Source organism: Dipodomys merriami, unplaced genomic scaffold (genome assembly GCF_024711535.1).
Source record: "Dipodomys merriami isolate MVZ:Mamm:240054 unplaced genomic scaffold, mDipMer1.0.p SCAF_153, whole genome shotgun sequence".
Taxonomy (NCBI): domain Eukaryota; kingdom Metazoa; phylum Chordata; class Mammalia; order Rodentia; family Heteromyidae; genus Dipodomys; species Dipodomys merriami.
Genome location: NW_027202860.1, coordinates 2,519,542 through 2,538,492, shown reverse-complemented (window position 1 = coordinate 2,538,492; position 18,951 = coordinate 2,519,542). Strand labels below are relative to the sequence as shown.

The following is an 18,951-nucleotide window of genomic DNA, read 5'->3' as shown; positions in this document are numbered from 1 at the left end:
GCTCCTGCAAGATCGGTGGAGGCGCGTGCCGGCCTCCGCGCGCTCCCTCGTTTGTTCCCTCCCCCTTTCCGCGCCGCCGCGCGCGCGCGCCCCAGAATCCAGGTAGCGGGCGCGCGGGCGCCTCCCCGGGGGCGCGCGGCCGGGACGCCGTCCTCTCTCCCTCCTCCCCCCTCCCCTCCATCCCTCCGCTCCCTGCACCCCTGCTCCCGCTCGAGGGAGCCTGGGGAGGGAGCGCGCGGCGGGCGGGGGCAGCTGGAGCCGGGCGCCGCGGCCGCCGCCGAGGCTTCTGTCTCGGTCGCTCGCTCGCTCGCTCGGTCGCTGGCTCGCGCAGCGGCGGCGGCGGCGGCAGAGGTCGCGCACAGATGCGGGTTAGCCCGGCGGGGGGAGGAGGCGGAGGAGGGAAGGGAGCTGCATGCATGAGACCCACAGGTAAGATCGAGAGCGGGGGGAGAAAGGGGCTTTCCACCCCGGGGAGGTGCGCGCAGGCCGGGCAGGGGCGCCGGGGGTCGGGGGGGGGGAGTTGGCGCCTGCTTTTGCTCCCTCCCCCTCTCCCAGCGATCAATTTTTTTTAATTAAAAAAAAAATCATTTCCGAGCGCAGAGAAATTTCATTGGGGACTGGGGCAATAAGACCCTCCCGATCTCAGGGAAACCAGAGAAGTAGCTGGAGGGAACGGTGCCCACACCGAGAGAGATTCCTCAGGAGTGAAATGTCTAGGCCCAGGGAAAAGTGTTCTCCCAGCCCCGAGGTGCTGGAAGGCTTTTAGACTTTGCAATCGTGGTCACTACCGGCGAATCCCGGGGACCGGCGCAGAGCCCATGTGCGCTAACCCCTGCCCTCTCTCCCCTCCTCCACCTCTGCCGCACGCGCAGCATCCCACGGTGGCGGGTACTCCGTGTGCCCCGTGCGGGAGGTGGCGGGGTGGGGTGGAGAACCAGGATGGAGTCCGCGAAGTCGTGGCACGGGGTCCCCGGGCAGAGGGAGCGTGGCCCCTGATACCCAGGGTAACCGGGTATGTCGTGTTCTGTTTCCTCCTGGTTGCAGACTCTTGCAAGCTGGATGCCCTCTGTGGATGAAAGATGTATCATGGAATGAACCCGAGCAATGGAGATGGATTTCTAGAACAGCAGCAGCAGCAGCAGCAGCCTCAGTCCCCCCAGAGACTCTTGGCCGTGATCCTGTGGTTTCAGCTCGCGCTGTGCTTCGGCCCTGCACAGCTCACGGGTGGTGAGTGACCCCGCTTTGGTGGAGGGCCCAGGATGGCCCAGCAGGGAGAGGAGTCAGCTACCAGGATGGCCCTACACCAGTCCCCCCACCACTATAAGTCCAGAGCATAGGGGTGCCTGAGAACCCGAGAGTCACAGTGTCCCAGCCTTCTTCAATACCTCCGGAGTTGCCAGAAAATTCTTCTCTGGACCCTGCACAGGTTAACACATCTACCTTGCCCCAGGCACCCCATTAGTAGCCCAGGTTGCCTTCTCTGAAGGAAGGACAAAATAAAGCCATCTTCACGTTGGCAGACAATCAGGAGAGGGAAAGGGGGAAGAGAAGGGAAAGAGAGGAAGAGAGAGGCAAGAGAAAAAGAGAAAGTTTGCGAACTATCCATGAATGTGAAGGTTTCAAAGCATGGCCAGACTGAGAAGAAGGGTTCATTTTAAAGTTAACTTTCTCTTTCTTGGAGGTTGTGTGTTCATGTCTGTGCTTGTTGGGGGTGAGAAGAGGTTTTCTTCAGGTGCGTTTCTGGAAGATGTCTTAGCTCACTGGGGTCTGACTTACAGAGGGTGGGGGTGGGAGAATCAAATCAAGTACTTTTCTATAAAGGGGAAGTTAGCTGAAATAGAATTGATAGTCTGTCGGTGGCTAATCTATAATACTTGACTGTGAAGGAGAGAGCTATCTTTTGGTTATGGTGAAGACTAGTGGAGTTCCTGTCTGAATGTCAGAGCTGAAGCATCTTCTTGACAAGGCTGTCCTTAATTCCTGCCCATTCCAAATTGTCTTTGAGAGCTTGTTGATGTGAACTAAAGAGTTAAAAGAGACAACATTGTGTTCCCAGAGCTGAAATACTGTTAGGATACAAACTATCATTCATTGAGAATAAACATTGCTTGGTATAAATAAACCATTTTTGTGTTTGAAAATACTCTGTTTGGGAGATTCTGAAGTCAAAGATAGAAAAAAAAGAGTGAATGATTAGAAAAAGTGGAGAGAAGAGAATAACAAGTTAGGCCTTAACTACAGTAATCAATAACTCAGGCATTCTGCTTAGACATCTGAAAGATGCCTAGGGCATGAAAATGTTGGTTGTGATGTGCAAATCTGTTAGAAATAGGGAGAAAACACTCGCTTTGGGTGAGGAGACAGGGTTTTCTGTTTGTTTGCTTAGCAAAGTAACTTTCTGGTGCTTTATTTATTTTTTTAAATAAGAATATCTCTGAGGCAGGTATCTTTTTATAGAGAACAAGGTCATATGTGAGGCCTGGCCAGCATCTACGTGGCCTATCAGAGACTCTATGCCTCCTCCGGTATTAAGTTTCTCCAGCAAGTGAGCATCCATGGGCACTATACCAGTGAGCAGCAGGCCTCTTCCTCCCCTTTTCTCATACCTTTTAGTTCTTGTTCCCTTTCCCTCCAATCAGATCCATAAGATTTTCCATATTCCTGGTCCTTGTCTCTCATGTAGATGCCAGATGGGTTAATCTGAGTTCATCTACATATGTCTGGACTGTTCTTAGATGTATGATATCTGAGCAAAGCCTGAATTTAAAGGCTATGATCTTGTATCTGTCTGTTTGTGCTTTCAAAGCTTCCTGATACTCAGTATGTCCTCTTGGACTCACCTGTCTTTTGTGCAGTCCATACATTGTGTCTTTTTCCATCCCTTCCCTGAGGAAAATATGCCAAGCAAAATGATCCAGAGTCTCAGAAAAGAGGGTAGGAAAATGAGCTGCCTCACTTCCAGTGTTTTCCTTTTAGCTATCTATACACAGCAGAAAGGCTAGTCATCAGCTTTGTTTGCTTCACCTTGAACTCTCTGGGCCGACACTGATTTCTAGAATATTTACCATTTCAGATTTCCTCTGTGAACAAGCAATGGAGAGTGATGGGAGACATCCTGTGGAATTCACTAAACAGAGATTTTCTTTCTTTTTTTCTTTTTTGAGAAGAAACACACATGGGGGGGGGTCCAGGATGACAGTACAAGTAAATGCATTTTAATTCTAATCTGTGCTGAGTTGGTGGTGTGGCTCAAGTGGAGGAGCACCTGGTTAGCAAGCACAAGGTCCTGAGTTCAAACCCTAGTACTGACATACACAGACATACATAGCCCCCCTCTCCCCCAGTTACATCTGTGCTCCTAAAACTTTACTTTGCATCTAAATTACTGACATCTTTGTGAAAAGGCAGAGTCTGACCCAATTGGTTTGGGAATGGAGCCCGTGAGTCTGCATTTCTAATAAGCTCCCAGGTGAAGCACTTGCTTCTGGTGCGAAGATCACACTTCAATTAGCAGTGCTTGAAACTAAGGCATTCCTTACAGTAAGTTGCTGCTGGCTGCAGACTTTCTGGCATCACTTTCAATTGTCAAATGCAAATGGTCTGCTAGGAAGTAGAAGTCTCACCTAGCATCTACCTGTGGGTGATACATAGAGCTGAAAATCAGCCTTTTCTTTTTTTTTTCAAATGTACAAGAAGGTGCATTTTTAATAGACACTGTTCTGAAATGTGGATTTTCATTTTTGATTGCTTTCAATGGGAAAGAAGCACCACAATAGAAAGACATAATAGTCTCAGCTAGGAGGAAAAAAGCTGTGCCCAACACAAGTATTACAGAAAAAGCCTGGACTAGAAAGAGAGAAATAGAGAAAATGATCAGACAAAGGAAAAGCGGGGAAAGAGCTCTCATCAAAACCAAAACGTTTTGTTCTAGAAAGCCAGAGATCTAATTCAATTCATTGAGCCCTAGGAGAGCCTTCATAAGTCCCTTTTGGGTGACTCTCTTCAGGTTATCTTTTGTAAATGAGGAAGAAGGGTCCTCATCTGGGGCTATTAAAATTCCATTTTAATAAATAAATCTGGTGTTGATACCAGATTTATACCAGGACAGAGCTTGCTGTTCCCATAATCCACATGGAGCCTGATTTGGGCTGCTCTTCTTTCTTTGTCCCCTTTACTTTTGCAGAAGCCTGCTAGGTTTTGAGGGATTCCCAGAGCCCTCTTAGCCCTTTCTCTGAGCCCAGGCTCAGAGGAAGAGAGCCAGGAATTTGCTCTACAGGTTGTTCTTTGAAGATGAATTCCTGTATGATTATGAGCTCAGCGGGCTTTGCCACTTTAATACCTTTGGGGTCTTTGGCCTTGAGAGTCTGTTTCTTCATCTGTAAAATGAAGATGATGATGCTGAGCTGATGGGGTTGGTGTGAGGGATGGAAAACACATAGGCATTCAGTAAAAAATTCAGCTAGAAGTAGGGAATAAGGGACCAAGACAATGTTCTAATCCATGAGGCCTTTGCTTTTATTCACTTAGTAAGCATTGCCTGTACCCCACCCTGATCCAAGGACTGTAGTATGTATGTAATGTTCTCTTTGCCTGGTAGAATCTTCCTTCACTTTCCCGTTCCCAACTCAGATGCCCTGCTATATTTCATGTTTCCCTGGTCATCCAATTCTCCCCTCACCTGGACACTGATTGCTCTTGGGTACAGCCTTCTGAGTACTGCAAACCCTCTGGGGAAAAGAGCTTCTCGACATGTTCATTTTTGTGTCCCGGTACCCAGTATAGCCTCTAACACATAGTTAGTGCTGTAGCTAATGTTAATTGAAAGCAAGCAAAACAAAAGGACCCCGAATTACTGCCACACCATTTAGAAAATAATCACTACTATTGAGTTACAGAAATTCAAACTTTCATTACATAGTTGAGGCCAGATCCAGTTTGATTGTCTATGATGATGGAGGAAAATCAGGAAAGGCTCCAGAGAAGGAGTGGGGTGGGGGGATGGGTGAAGCGCCTAAGAAGCAGAGATACCTTGTGCAAAGGTGTAAGGGTGGTTATGTGATGGGACTGTTCAAGGAGCAGAAAATAGTCCCAATGCTCTAGAGTATAGTGTACTTGGAGGTAACCAGTAGGATAGAGGAACAAATAGGTCTGAGTCTTATTGTAAGTATTCTAGAAGCTCCAATAAGGACCCCGAATGTCACACAGCATGCAGTCAGATCTTCTGAAGAGTTTAGAGCAGGAACTTAATATCCAGGCACTGTACATAGCTTCTTTCTCTGCTTGCAAGTCTGGCTCTGGTCAATCTCTCAGTCTAGTCTGTGTCTCTGCACACCGTCACAGTTGGAAGGTGGCTGAATCAAGTCCTTTGAGGCCTCCTTTGGGTCATGGAGCTGCAGCATCAAGCTGTGTGCCAGTAGGTAGGAATGGATTCTTTTGGAGTGATGGGCTGCTTTGTTAGATGCTAGTATCTTAAAGAAAGAAAGAAAAAGTCTTAATGTCATACAGGGTTACATGTAAAATCCATAATTTCAGATTGCATATTACTCATTCTGCAAACAGGGTCCCAACTCTTGAGGGTTCTCATTTTTTTCAGCAAAGCCTGCCTTAACATAAGGAGAATGGAAACTCTTTTGATTTATCCACAGGGTGAAATTTGAAAGCTTCTGGGGGCAGAAGGATTTCATATAACAAGTAACGAGTCTCTCATCTCAGAGGCCTGAAGAGGCAAGTCAGAGACAATCAGTGGCTCTTTAATTCCTAAGTAATGATGAGTGTAGGTGAAGATCTCTCTCCAGGAAATATTGATTAGAAATGTGAAGAAAAGCACCTACTCAATTTGTGCTTGGTGAGGCGTTATCTCCAAAGCCCTCAAAAGGCCAAGGAGACCTGCTCTTTGTGGAAAGTTCTGGTACAGAACAAGAGCTTTGCATTCCCAATAGGACTGATAAGAGTTCAAGTTCAGCCTTTGCCATTGATTGGCTATAAAGCTTAGGCAGTCTGTAGTACTTCTCTGTGACTCAGTTTCACTAACTTGACTCATATCACTTATATTCTTTGGTTTCAAAGTTTACAATAGTTCCTTCTTATCATTTTCCACAGTTGCACTTACCATAGTTTCAGTTATCCACTGTTATTGTGGTTGGAAAATAGGAGATCGGAAAATTCTACAAAGAAGTAATTCCTAAGCTTTAGATGGTGTGCTGTTCTGAGGTGTACAATGAACTCTTAAGAACCCTGATCAGTCCCTCCTGCTCGGGTTTGTTCCTTTGACCAATGTACAATACAGCAAGGAGTTTTGAGATGACATTTACATGATTTTCATTACAGTATCTTGTAATTTCATAACAGCCTATTGTATATTTTATTGTTTTTAATCTCTTATTGTGCCTAATTTATAAAACAAACTATCATAGAGACATATCTGTGATAAACTCCACAGCTATCAGTAAATTTAGGAATAGCAATTTCTCTTTGGGCTGGAGCATTAATCTTAGGATTTTGGCATAAAACCAGGAAAACACATATAGCACAGTGCATGGGTTTTGGTGCTCTGCTTGGTTTCAGGAGGATCTTGGAACAATAAGAGGAACCTTTTAAGAGTTGGTGGGCTCTAAAATCCAAGGCAAGCCACAAGTCTTTCTGTTCTACCTAGCCTTAAGTTTTCGTCTCTGTTGTATGCCTTAGTCATGTATGTGTTAAAGAGGATCCAGTTTTTTCTCCTGAGGAAACATCCAAGTAAGGGTTGGTTTCTTCTTAAAAGTGTAAACACAAAAGGATTACAGCTTTGTATGTCCCTCCCCCACGGTATAACCCCTGTTTTCACTGTATTTGATGTTGGTATAATTTGTGGGGGGGAAGGGAAAAAACAAATTGTTTAAATAGGGATACAGGTAGACCCATTGCAGCAATGAGATGCACAAGACGTATTGTCGAAAAACGAACTTTACAACTTTGGCATGGGGGAGATGTGGGGTGTGGGGGGGACTGGCTGGCGGAAGGGGGGATGGGAAGGGATGGGAAGGGGAAACAAAGGAGGAGGCAACAATGCTTGATAAGAAATGGAAATGTACTCATTACCTTGCTCATGTGATTGTAACCCCTCTGTATGGTATTTTCACAATAAAAAAAGGATTGCACAAATTTTAGGGAGTATAGGTTTTTAATTCCATTAAAAACTAATGGTACTTACTGATACAAATGAGGAAAGTGGGATTTCAGATTGCTTCTGCTGTTTATCCTTGCCTTATTTTGAAGCTCATTTGGTGTTTGGTCATTGAGATGACCACACATTTAGACATATGTCTAAAGAGGTCATTGGGATCATTGCTTCTGAAAGAAATAGGCAAAACAAATAGACTTTCTAATTTATTTATATACACAGTCAAATTTTAAAGAAGTGCTAATGTTCTCGTCCATTGGATACACCATTTATTCATTCTCAAGAATAAGCCTGCAACTGTTGGTAACTGTGAAGGACTGGGAATAGATAGGATGAAGTTATGTGGTTTGGTTTGTTGGTTTTGCTAGTCCTAGGGCTTGAACTCAGGGCCTAGGCACTGTCCCTGAGCTTCTTTTTGCTCAAGGCTACCACTCTACCAATTGAGCCTTAGTGCCACTTTTAGCTTTTTCTATTTATGTGGTACTGAAGAATTGAACCCAGGGCATCGTGCATACTAAGCAAGCAGTCTACCATTAAACCACATTCCCAGCCCCAGGATGAAGTTTTAAAGTGTCCAATATCTGAGTGATTGATAGAAGTTTCTGAATCATTACTGATTCTAATTGCAAACATTTACAGAGTGCTTATACTGCTTTCATACTTAGATTTGTTAGCTTGTTTAATTTCTCACAGTGACTGTGCAGGGCAGATGTTATTATTTAATGTTTACTTTGTAGAAGATGAACCCAAGGCCATTTTTGCACTGTCATCTGACTCACGCTGTCCTGTTCGTTAGAGTTTTTTTTTAGTGTGCAAGGGCATGGCAATCCAAGATCCTAAACACATTTTTCTCCCATTCATCATACTTGACTCAAACCTATCTTTCGAAAGTTGGCCTTCCCAACCCTGATTTAAGAGAATTCTTTGGTGTTATTATAAAAAACATAAAAAAGCAGAAAACAAACCAGCAAATCACCAACAAAATTCCAGGACAAAGCAAAGGTCAGAGTGCCTGAACCTTGGGCTCATGATTGGAGAAAGGAAGGACTCAGAAACCTGTGAGCCTGTCCTTGTGGGCTGTTTGAGGAGGGTGGTAAGAAGGGACATCTAGGATGCTTACCTGCTTAGATAGAACAAGCATGAATGAATGGAAGGCTGATCTCTGTGGTCCCCTTCTAGTGACCCTCTTCCCCACCCTCCACATCTGTGATTCTTTGAACAGTTTGTTGCTCTCAATGGGACAGCTTTCCTTGGACTGGCTATTTTTCATGTAATTTGTCCAAGCACTAAATGACACCTTAGCTAATATATGCTCAGGGTATTATAGCTTGTCAGGAGTTTCTGAACCATGTAAAGCAGAAGATTTTAACTATCTTCCTCTTGTTTATTTTCTACATTTCAAGAGGCATTGACATTGACGTTGCTCTTCTAGGTTTCATAATTGGTTAGACAAACCTAGATTAGGAGCCAGGCCTATTGACTAGGGCTTAAGGCTATTTTTTTCAATATAGTGTCAATGATAATCTAGTTAGTATATACAAAAAAGTAAGGGAAAAATGATATCTGAGACCCATAAGCCTGAGTATAAATTCCTCCCAAAAGATTAACTTTGAAGTAGGAATAAGATATGATAGTTTGAGCCAGGCACTGAGGGCTCATACCTATAATCCTAGCTACTCAGGAGGTTGAGATCTGAGGATCTTAGTTTGAAGACAGCCTTGGCAGAAAAGTTTGAGAGACTTATCTCCAATTAACCACCAAAAAGCTGCAAATGTAAATGTGGCTCAACTGAGTGACTATGCCAAGCAAGAGCATGAGGTCCTGATTCAAGCCCTAGTACTATCTCTCTTTCTCTCTCTCTCCTCTCTCTCTCATGTGTTGTATGTGTGTGTGCGTGTGCATGCACACACCCACACTCACACACACGATGTTATAGGTCAAGAAATGTGAGTCTCATTCTGCTATCTGGGAAGGCATATTGGATTACATGATGTTGTACATTAGGAAAGAATTTGGCTCAAAATTTCTTCTTTGTAGAAAAAGATGGCTGTGTGAGTCTGAGAAAAGAAATTGTCTACTCTAGAAGAAGAACAAACAGAAATAATTAAATGAGTTGTTCACAAACTGAAATTAAAGTGCATTTTAAAATAGCTTCTTAATTGGGAATATCATAATTGCTTTATCAATCTTAAACAAGGTAAACAGGGAACATCAGAAAAGTCAGACAAAAACAATCCTTGACATGATTTGGAAATAGCATTAAGCTTGGAGCACCACAGTGAGCGAGTCTCTCTCTATTCCTCTGTAAACGACAAGCACACCCATGCCCTGCAGGTCAGGGACACTAGAATAGAACCTATGTGACCCTATCTGTGGGTCTGTGCCCAGTCTCTAGTAATGGAGTTTGGTTTGTAGAAGTGAAAGGAATTGCAGAGCCAAGTACACTTGATCAGTGATCATCATTATTCCAATACATTGAGCTTTTCAAGAGAAGATGAATTAGAGCGAGGCTGCCTGGATATGAAGGCTCCTTCTGGCTATCTCTTCTGTTTCTATTAGGAATTGGTACCTTTTATCTCCTGGAGTTTCTAGTGTGGAAGAAGAGCTGTACAGGGAAGGTCACTTAGACACTCTATGTGTTGTTTTTTTTTTCTTTTTGAGAGCAACAAAATACAAAAATACCTTATTTCTTGGATCTGGTTTCATTTATAAAAGATATATGTGGTTGAATTGAGTGAGCCAGTAAGAGGAAGGGTCTTTTAAGGAAAGAAAATCTTTTCTTACTTTGGGTATTTAGGTGTTCACAAAACACTGTTACTGGTGTAGGCCTTCAGATTCACATTTTCAGCATGGAGAAGAATTCTTTGGACTTTAGACACTTAGAAGATTCTGATTTTTCTCCATTAGACAAACAAGAGCTACTTGTTTGGGAGAAATTTGATAGGCTTTGAGGATTAATCTTATAGGAGGTTCTCTTTTGGCCTTTTAGTTGGATTCTATTTACTTAAGTCTGAATCTCAACATTAGAATCAATCCCAAATTAACAAGGATTTTTTTTTTTTTTGAGGGGGAGTTGAGGAGGGAGACACACCTGTAGATTTAGATTAGGTTTTGGGTAGCATAAACTAAATACAGGGACTTCCTCTGTATTTAACTCATACTTAAATACAATGGAGAAATAATATTTTAGAAACTTGCAGTTCATCTGAGTTAGAACAGTAGTGTTTTGAATTGCTAAGGGGTCTTTAAAAAGCACCCCCAGATTTTTTCCTTTTAGGTTGCAAATAGTCCAGATTGTTCCCTTTCGTCTTTCAATGGGAGATGTTTGTTTACTGTGTGTGTGTGTGCGTGTGTGTGTGTGTGCTTGTGTGTGTGTGTGTGTGTGCATGCCCGTGTGCTTGCACACGCCAGTACTGGAGCATGAACTCAGGGCCTGGGAAGTGTCCCTTCACTTTCTCACTTAACACTGGCTCTGGACCATGGTTAGTTGGAGGTAAGAGTTTCAGAGATTTTGCTGTGTGGCTGGCTTTGAACTGTGATCCTAGACCTTATCTTCCTGAGTAACTATGATTATAGATATGAGCCATCAGGTCCTTGCTTCCATTTACTTTTTTCTCCCCTCAAGGATTGTGCTTTACACTTGAGTCACAGTTCTACTTCTGGAATTTTGATTTTTGATGGTTAATTGGAGTTAAGAATCTCACAGTCTTTCCCTTCCCAGGCTGGCTTTGAACCACGATCTTCACATCTCAGCCTCCTGAGCAGGTAGGATGTACAGGTGCAAGCCACCAATTATTTACTTTAAATAATTATTGTATGCATATTTTCAGTTCTTGCAACAAAGACCTAGAGAGGCCTAGAACCTTAAAGAAAATACTCAGGGTTCCTTGCTAAAGTTACAAAGGCAGAGGGATGGTAAAAAGTGTTGCCTCAGTTTCACTAACTGTGAAAGTGAAATTATCCATCTACCTGAAAGGAAAATAATCTGTTACTTCCCCTTGTTGTTATGGAAGTCAAACCCAGAAAGTCAAATAGAGCAAAGAACCACAACTATCTGAGGGATCAGTTTCATTCAGGAAAAAACTGACAATGCTTACTACATTCACTATTCCAGGTTTACCTCCTCAAGAGCTTCCTTTGTCCTGAGGGGATATAGCATAAAACATACATAACAATACACAGAGGCACAGGCCAAGAGAAACATGTGTCATAGGCATTCATTCACTGGGTAGTCACTGAGCCTCGACCCCCACAGTCCCATAGAGCTAATTGTCATGATATGGTACAGTAGCTTCTATAGTGGAGATTTATCTTGGAGACTCTGGGGAGGGGAAAGGAGTAGGGGAAAAGCTTTCTAAAGATATTTGAGCCAAGTCTTGATCGATAAAATAATTTTCCAGGCAGAGGTGTTGGGAGGTAAGTTTTTTTTCCAAGAGAAAAGATAGCGTGAACAGAGACTCAGAATGAGAAAGAGTATGTACTGAAAATAAGGAATAGTTCAGGGCAGGCAACCTTAGAAAAGGGGAAAATGGGGAAAAGACAAGAGAAGAGTTGTGGGTGGGCAGGCTGAACTCACATGCCCCGCTAACTACAATGCTTAGGAACTTGAACATTCCCTATACCCCTAGTAAAGGAGAACCTGCAAAATATATCTTTCAGGGTCATGACAAGATCAGGTCTTTTTGTTTTAAAAGTTATTTTTTTAGTGGTGTGGGAGCTGAAGAAGTTGAGAGACCTTTGCTTATTAAATATTTATTGTGTATCTATCCGAGACGAGGTGGAAGATACAAGGGGAAACAAAGCTCTGCCTGGCAAAAATTGATAGTGTCTGGGGGCCCAGTTGGGAAACAATGGCGTAGATCCAGGAGGGACATGACAAGGGCTTTAACTAGAAAGGAATAAATGGAGGTAAAAGATGCAAAGTGGGAGAATTAACAGCATCAGCAGCTGGCTAGATGTAGGGATGGCTGAAGAGGAAGAGCCAGTCACGGAGCCTGGCAGTGTTGTTTGGAGGAGAAGCTAATGATTTCATTCTGGATGAGGAGGCTGTGTTGTTGCCTGCAGGACATCTATTTGGATGCCATCTGTCCACCCAGTAGTTGAAAATTCCGTTTGGTTCTCAGGAGAGAGATCAAGGGTAGAGATGAAGATGTGTGTGTCCTCTACATTGAGAGGATTGTGAGAGCCATTGGCGGGGCTGGGCTTTCCCAGGAAGGGAGTATGAAATGAGCACAGAGGGGAGGTTGAGGATGGACCCCAGGAGATATGTGCATTTAGTGTCAAGATAGAGGCTGAGGAGGGCTGGGAAGGTGGCTCAGTGGTAGAGTGCTTGCCTTGCATGCATGAGGCCCTGGGTTCGATTCCTCAGCAGCACATAAGCAGAAAAAAATTTTAAAAAAAGCCAGAAGTGGCACTGTGGCTCAAGTGGTAGAGTGCTAGCCTTGAGCTAAAGAGCTGAGGGACAGCGCCCAGGCCCAGAGTTCAGGCCCCACGACCAGACCCAAAAAAGATAGAGGCTGAAGAGATGTGCTGCTAATCAGCAGTGGCATTCCATCCTGTGACACTTGAATCCAGGGCCTGTTCCTTAGCTTTTTTTAAAACTCTAGGTTAGAGCTCTATCGCTTGAGCCACAGCTCCGCTTCTAGCATTCTGGTGGTTAATTGGAGATAACAGGCTCATGGAACTTTCCTCTCAGGGCTGTCTTCAAACTGAGACCCTCAGATCTCAGCATCCTGAATAGTTAGTATTACAGGTATGAGCTACTGGTCCCCCCGCCCCCGCAATTTTTGTCCATAACTTAATGCTGGCCTCCTGATTGCTCTTCCTATTTGGGGGCTGGGAGGCTTACTTTATGTTATTATTAGGATAATGTTTACATGATCCCAATTCTGGATTCTTATACCAACTGGGCAAGAAAGTCAACAGGGTTAGAAGGGAGAAGAGCTGTATGTAGGGAAGTGGATCAATGGAGAAGAGTTGGAATATGTCCTAGTCTTTGGTGGGAGGACAAAGCTAAGAGAAGAACTGGGGTTTACCAGGATTACAAGGTGTCTCTTGTCCTGTGTCCTAACTGCAGTACGGGTGGTAGGGCTTCATCTCCCTGTCATCTGTCTCTCTGGAGCACTGAACTTGTTTAGGTGCTTAGCGCTCTTGACACAATTCCTTCTTGTATAGATCCTTCAGCAGCCCTGTTCTCATGTCCTTCAAAGATTCAGCCTTCCCAGGCTGTCACTTCATCTTTAAAGGTACAGTTGTCAGAGAGATTCCCCCTGTCACCCCGCCCCCTATGACCTGCTTTGCCACCTCCGAAGTGAGTCACCTGACCTCTCCATGCTTTGGTTTCTTCCTCTGTAATTCAGGGGCAATAAGGCCAGTTCCTCCAGCTCATGGGGGCACGGGATGCACCATTGTACAGGAGGCCGTGTCAGAAGGCATTTGATAAACATGCATCTGAGTGATTACTGCCTGTCTGGAGGGGCGGCATCGCTCTACTCTGCCGAGGGCCATTTTTGCCTTTCACCTCCCTAAGTCCAAAAAGAGGGCGAGGGCTGCTCTACACAGTGTGTAAATTTGTGCCCACATGGGGGTTCTGACCCCGTGAAAGCTCATTTTATGAGGACATGATGTCTGGCGGCTGGAGGAGCTGATTTTGCTGCAACATGGGTTATGCTAGTCTGTGCTGCTGGCGCCTTCGGCGAATAGTCACATCTGGAGATGGAGAAGGTCCTTGTTCTGTTGAGAGGATCTTCTCTATGGCTGTTGGCCCAAGCCCAGTGGGCTCTTTTTGTATGCTCACAGAAGCCTCAAGGGAAAAAAAAAGAAATTAGACATGTGAAGCAGGCGAGTAATTCATTATAAGTGCTTCAAAGGTTCTGCGCGGGAGGAAGCTGCTCTCATGTCCCTCATTCTGCTCTCCCTTCTCCAGCGTGGTGTGTCTGGTGCTGGATGCCCATGAACATGAAGGCTCAGCCTCTGTGGGCTGAGGGAGGACCAAGGGATGAATCAAGAGTTTGCCTTGAGATCTAGGAGATCTCTAAGTGCTTATCTCTGTGGAAAGCTCTCTCTCACCTCCAGCTGCACACTTGCCGTCTGTGACTTTTGGGAAGCTTCTTTATAGCTTCCTAAGTAGGATGTTGCTTCTGGTCATTTGTGGGGATTCTTAGTGCTTTGCAGGAAGGACAGGAAATTCTCTGTGCTCCCATATTAGAGCCCTTTAGGAAAGCTGCCTTTTCCGGGGGCATCTCACTGCAGCCTTGGCTTAGCCATCAGACCTTTGCCATGTATAGGCCCCTGCAATGCTAGGGTCTTATTTTGGGAAAGGTTCCTTCAAATGCAACCAGATCAGTTGGCTTTGAATTACTAGCGGAGGGTCTTACATGGTTTTATGAGGTAGCAAGGCATTTATCTATCCCCTTAAGAGTGGCTTTGCTGAAAATCTGCCGCTGTCTCTTTCATTTACATGGAAATGAGCCCAAAGAGCTTTTGCCCTTTGTCATCTAGAGATGAAGGAAGACCTAGTTATGCAGGAGCTCCCAAAATGAAACCCAGGGTGTCTGAAAGGGCCCCATCTCTGAAGAAGTTACCTCTGCATGCTTGGTGGGGAACTGCAGCTGCACACAGGGGCAGAATTCTGCTACTCTGTTGTTGCTGCTGCTGTTAAAAATTGTTCTTTCCCAGTTCCCTCCATGCAATGTAGTTACCAGGGGCTCTAATCAAAAGCAGAGTCTGCTACTGGTCCCTGTCTTCGTGGTGCTGTTTGGCTTGTGTCCCTTTCACCTCCTACATGCCTTGGGCTTCTAATACTTGGCATTTTCTTTAACTCCTGCTGTGTTGATGTTACTAAACTGGGTCATGTTCTCGGTAATATGGCATAAGCTACCTTGAATGGAAATGCAAACGAGTGTACCAGGCCCGTTTCTTCTGGGACCCTGAATTTACATGGAAATGATTTTTTTTTTTGGAACCATTGTGGGATTGAGGTGCACGTGCTCTCCTTAACTTGGAAAGCAGGATGGCCATATACTCGTGCAAGAATTGTAAAAGAAAGGATATGCTTTAAGGATGGTGCATGACCTAAGTCAAAGTAGCTCTGCTGAACTCACTCATTGCCTCTGTCCCTTTCCTCCAGGAGCATTCACTTTCTACCTTCAGGATCCTTCCCCTCTCCTGCATATACTTCCATCTCTCTTCTGTAGTATTTCAGAGAGCCTTTGGCTTCCCTAGTTCCCCCAAATCTCTCTGTTTCCAGAGCTCCATGATTGTAATGTTCTGGGGGGGTCTGAGAACTCCCCAAAGTGACATGCAGTTCCTGGAGGGTGATCACTAGGCTTTCCCTCCTTTTTCCTCTCAAAGCATTGCACACATGTGTAGACCTAGTCAAGGTGCCGTAGCTTGTTCAGATTGAAAGGACTCCAGAACCAGGTTCAAAGTCCCCGTTGTTGATGTCTGACTTGAACCTTGACCCTCCCTTGTGAGTGGCAACATGATGGTTATAGACTTTTGAGCATGTTTTAAACATGGCTTTGTGTCCATAAGGATGGGAAAGTGAGGTGTTTTTATTTTTCAGCTTCTTACCTTCATTTGTTCCTACACTTAACAAGCATTCATTGGCTATTTACTATGTGCAAAGACTGCATTTGGTACTAGAATTAGGAATATGAATAATATAAACATTGTCCCTCTAGGGGCTCCAGTCTAAATAACAAAATACTATGGACTGGGCAGCTTAAACATCAGACAACTGTTATGATTCTGGAGGCTGAAAGTCCATGATCAAGATGTTGGTAGAGATAGGTTCTTGTGAGGATTCTCTTCCTGGCTTGCAGGAAGTTGTCTTCTCTCTGTGTTCTTACATGGCCTTTTTCTTGGGGTGGGCGTTGGGTGAGAGGAGGCAGGCAGGAGAGATCATCTCTGGTGTATCGTCCAATAAGAGTCACTAGTCCTATCAGATTAGGGCCCAAACTTAATTTAACCTTTATTACTTCCTGTTGGCCCTTTTTCTACATAGAGTCACATTGGAGCCAAGACTTCAACATACAGATAAGGGGTAAAAGGAGGTTGCATTTCAGTTCTCAACAGATACTAAAGGAAGATGCATGTTAATCTGCTATGAGAATGCAGAGTTCTTGTCTCAGTCAGGGGAAATCTGAGAAGGCTTCCAGGAAGAAAGTACTCCAGAAGGAAGCATAGTAATTGGTGAAGAAGGAGAAGGAGGAGCAATATGAGCATCAGTGTGATCTCATGAAGCTGCTTGTGTTTATATGTGCTGGTAGTACACACCATTCATTTACCTATTAATTTATGTCACTGAGTCATTCGCCAAATGTGTCATAAGCTTTGCTGTGTTGGTCGGCACTGAGGCAGAAGCTCACATTGCAGAGTTTCCCAAATTACAGGGCTACAATGTTTGCTCTAACCTAATCAACCTACTGCTAGACACTCACATTATTTGATTACAGCTGCTGGCCACTAAAAATCAATTGTAAATGGCTCCTCAGGCCATGCAGTGGGGCTACTTCTGGTATAGGTCAGGTAAATATTGAATTATGATGAGAACTTAGCCTGTGGAGAAGTGATTGGTTAATAGCTGTGGTAATAGGTGGCTGTCTCAGGTTGTACTGGAAACTTTTTATCTTTTATTTAACATTTTAAGTTTGTCTTTTATGGGGCATTTTCTTTTCTCTCCAAGTCAACATAGTTCCTTTGCTCTTTCCTTCTTCTTGTGATGCTTTAAATAAATGGGAATATCAGAATGCATTATATGTTTGGATTGGGCTGTGGGGCAATCGAAGGCACCTAAGGGTTTGTGAAGAACTCCAGCCCATGTATTTAATGAAGGTTTTTGCAGCCTGATGGGCAGGGCAGCAGCTGGGTCAATGTCCACCCCTTGCTGACAAGTGCATCCTAGACGTTCTTAGCCTTGTGACATGGACCAGCTGCCATACCTCCTTAAACCATCTCCAGCCCCACCCATAGCCATAAATGAATACCTAAAAAGGGTATCTAGTTTCCAACCGACTTTTACCTAGGTTCATTAACCCACAAAGGGCTGAAAAAAGGAATGACAAGTTTAGAATGGACTGCTTTGAATGAGGTTGCGGCTAAGCTACTAGAGAGATCATCCAGGAAAGAAAATAGTTTCTGAGATATTGGGAAGTGATTTCTTTGGTTTTTCTGCTTGTGATTACCTTCCTTTGGAGGTTTTGACCTGAGTCACCTTTGGGCTTTGGTTCATGGTGTACTGGGGAAAAAGGGTTGGAGAGGAAAAGCGGACTGTGTTGGCCACCAGAACCATCAGAGCTGCATCTTTCCTTTAGCTCTCCAATCACCCTGACAGTCGCAAACACTGCAATCTAAAACCCCTCCACCCTGCAGCAGTTTCTGTGTAAATATTCAAGGAATAGGTAGGTACAGAATAGGTGGAGCATCTGCAGGTGTGTCTGGAACCTCTGTTATATGCAAGGCACTGTGGGAGTGAGGATGAGAGTCTGGAATGAATGATAGGCAGAAGCCGGCAGCCGGAGTTTATGGGAAATTATGAAGGGAAAATAGTCATCTTTATATTTTCCCCCTGAAAATGTAGACAGAATGAGAAATATCCCAATAAACAGGCAAAAGCGATGCTTTTGTCTAGGTTATCTCTGTCATTCAGCATGCCGCGGTGACATATTGAGACATTACAGGCTTTACAACTGTGATTATGCAGTTTCCACTGTTATAAACGGACAGTTTAGTTGCATGTGAAAGAAATTATTTTTCTGTTCCGTAATGAATATTAGAAACGTAATAAATACGTCTTCCTAGTGTAGATCTGGACTTCAGTTTGAAGTTGTAGAGCAGGAATGGTCTGAAGTCATCTTCATAGTGGTGAAAACAGGGGAAGGAGCTGGCATCTTTGCTATAAACAGGGGTACCTTCTTTCTCAAAACTATGGATTATAACAGGACTTACCTCTGAAATCCTGTGGATTAAATGAGATAATGCAAGAAAAAACATTTATGCCTAGGCCTAGCCCAGAACACGAGCTCTGTGAATTCTAGCCATCTCCTTGCCATGTATGGATCTTATTCTTTACGACTTTATTTAAACTCTTCATGAATGGGTAATGTATATCATATGCCTATGAGCTGCCAAGAACTTCTGTTAATTTTCTTCCAACACAGTGCCCTTCTTCTGGCTTCTTGTCCATTAGTTGTAGGAGATGCTCAGAGAAGCCTTACACTTTTTTTGTGTGTGTGCAGAATTTCAATTTAAGGTTGCCCTTCACACTCTACCTCTCTGGTAAATCTGTCTCTGTTTGGTCCTCTGTCCCTCGTTTATGTGTCAGTCATAGTCTCCCTTGGTAGCTGCTCTCTAGTTCCCCTTAGTCTTGGCAGAGAGGAATTAGGTGTGCCCAAGCATTTTGATAAGCCCAAGGCTGATGGGAGAGGTCCTCTCTACATCATCTAGAACTTTGCTGAAGGCTCTGCTTCCATCAGAACACTGGGTGTTCTGAGTAGTGCTGCTTGTTGCATATAGAAGGCTAAACTATGGCCTTGATCATTTGCAAAAGAGCTCAAATCTGCCTCCCCTGATTGGTTAACTACAAGGGCATTTATAGGAACCAACCAGGGAGAAGCTGCTTGTTGATTGGATGGCAAGGAGTTGCAGCATTTTCTTGCACACTGTTGATGGTCCTCATGCCTCTTCATAGGCCACTTACTTGTTCTTTTTCGGGGGGCGGGGGAGGGTGATCCATGCCTTTGAATTTGTTATGTCCAAAGGTCATTGGCTAGACTAGCAGGCTTCTGAAC

At 44.2% G+C, this 18,951-nt stretch overlaps 1 protein-coding gene across 2 annotated transcripts in view; it reads left to right on the top strand.

The window, feature by feature from the left end:
• The first annotated feature begins 339 nt into the window (after positions 1-339).
• Positions 340-18,951, top strand: part of LOC138827293 (sushi domain-containing protein 4) — a 118,144-nt gene continuing 99,532 nt past the window's right edge. Inside the window, exons 1-2 of one of the 2 annotated variants that reach the window (XM_070022798.1) lie at positions 340-429; positions 1,045-1,227. In XM_070022798.1, the coding sequence (XP_069878899.1) occupies positions 1,080-1,227 (148 nt within the window). In that variant the 5' untranslated portion in view covers positions 340-429; positions 1,045-1,079. The remainder of the gene's footprint in view (positions 430-1,044; positions 1,228-18,951) is intronic. The other variant, XM_070022797.1, reaches the window with a different exon arrangement.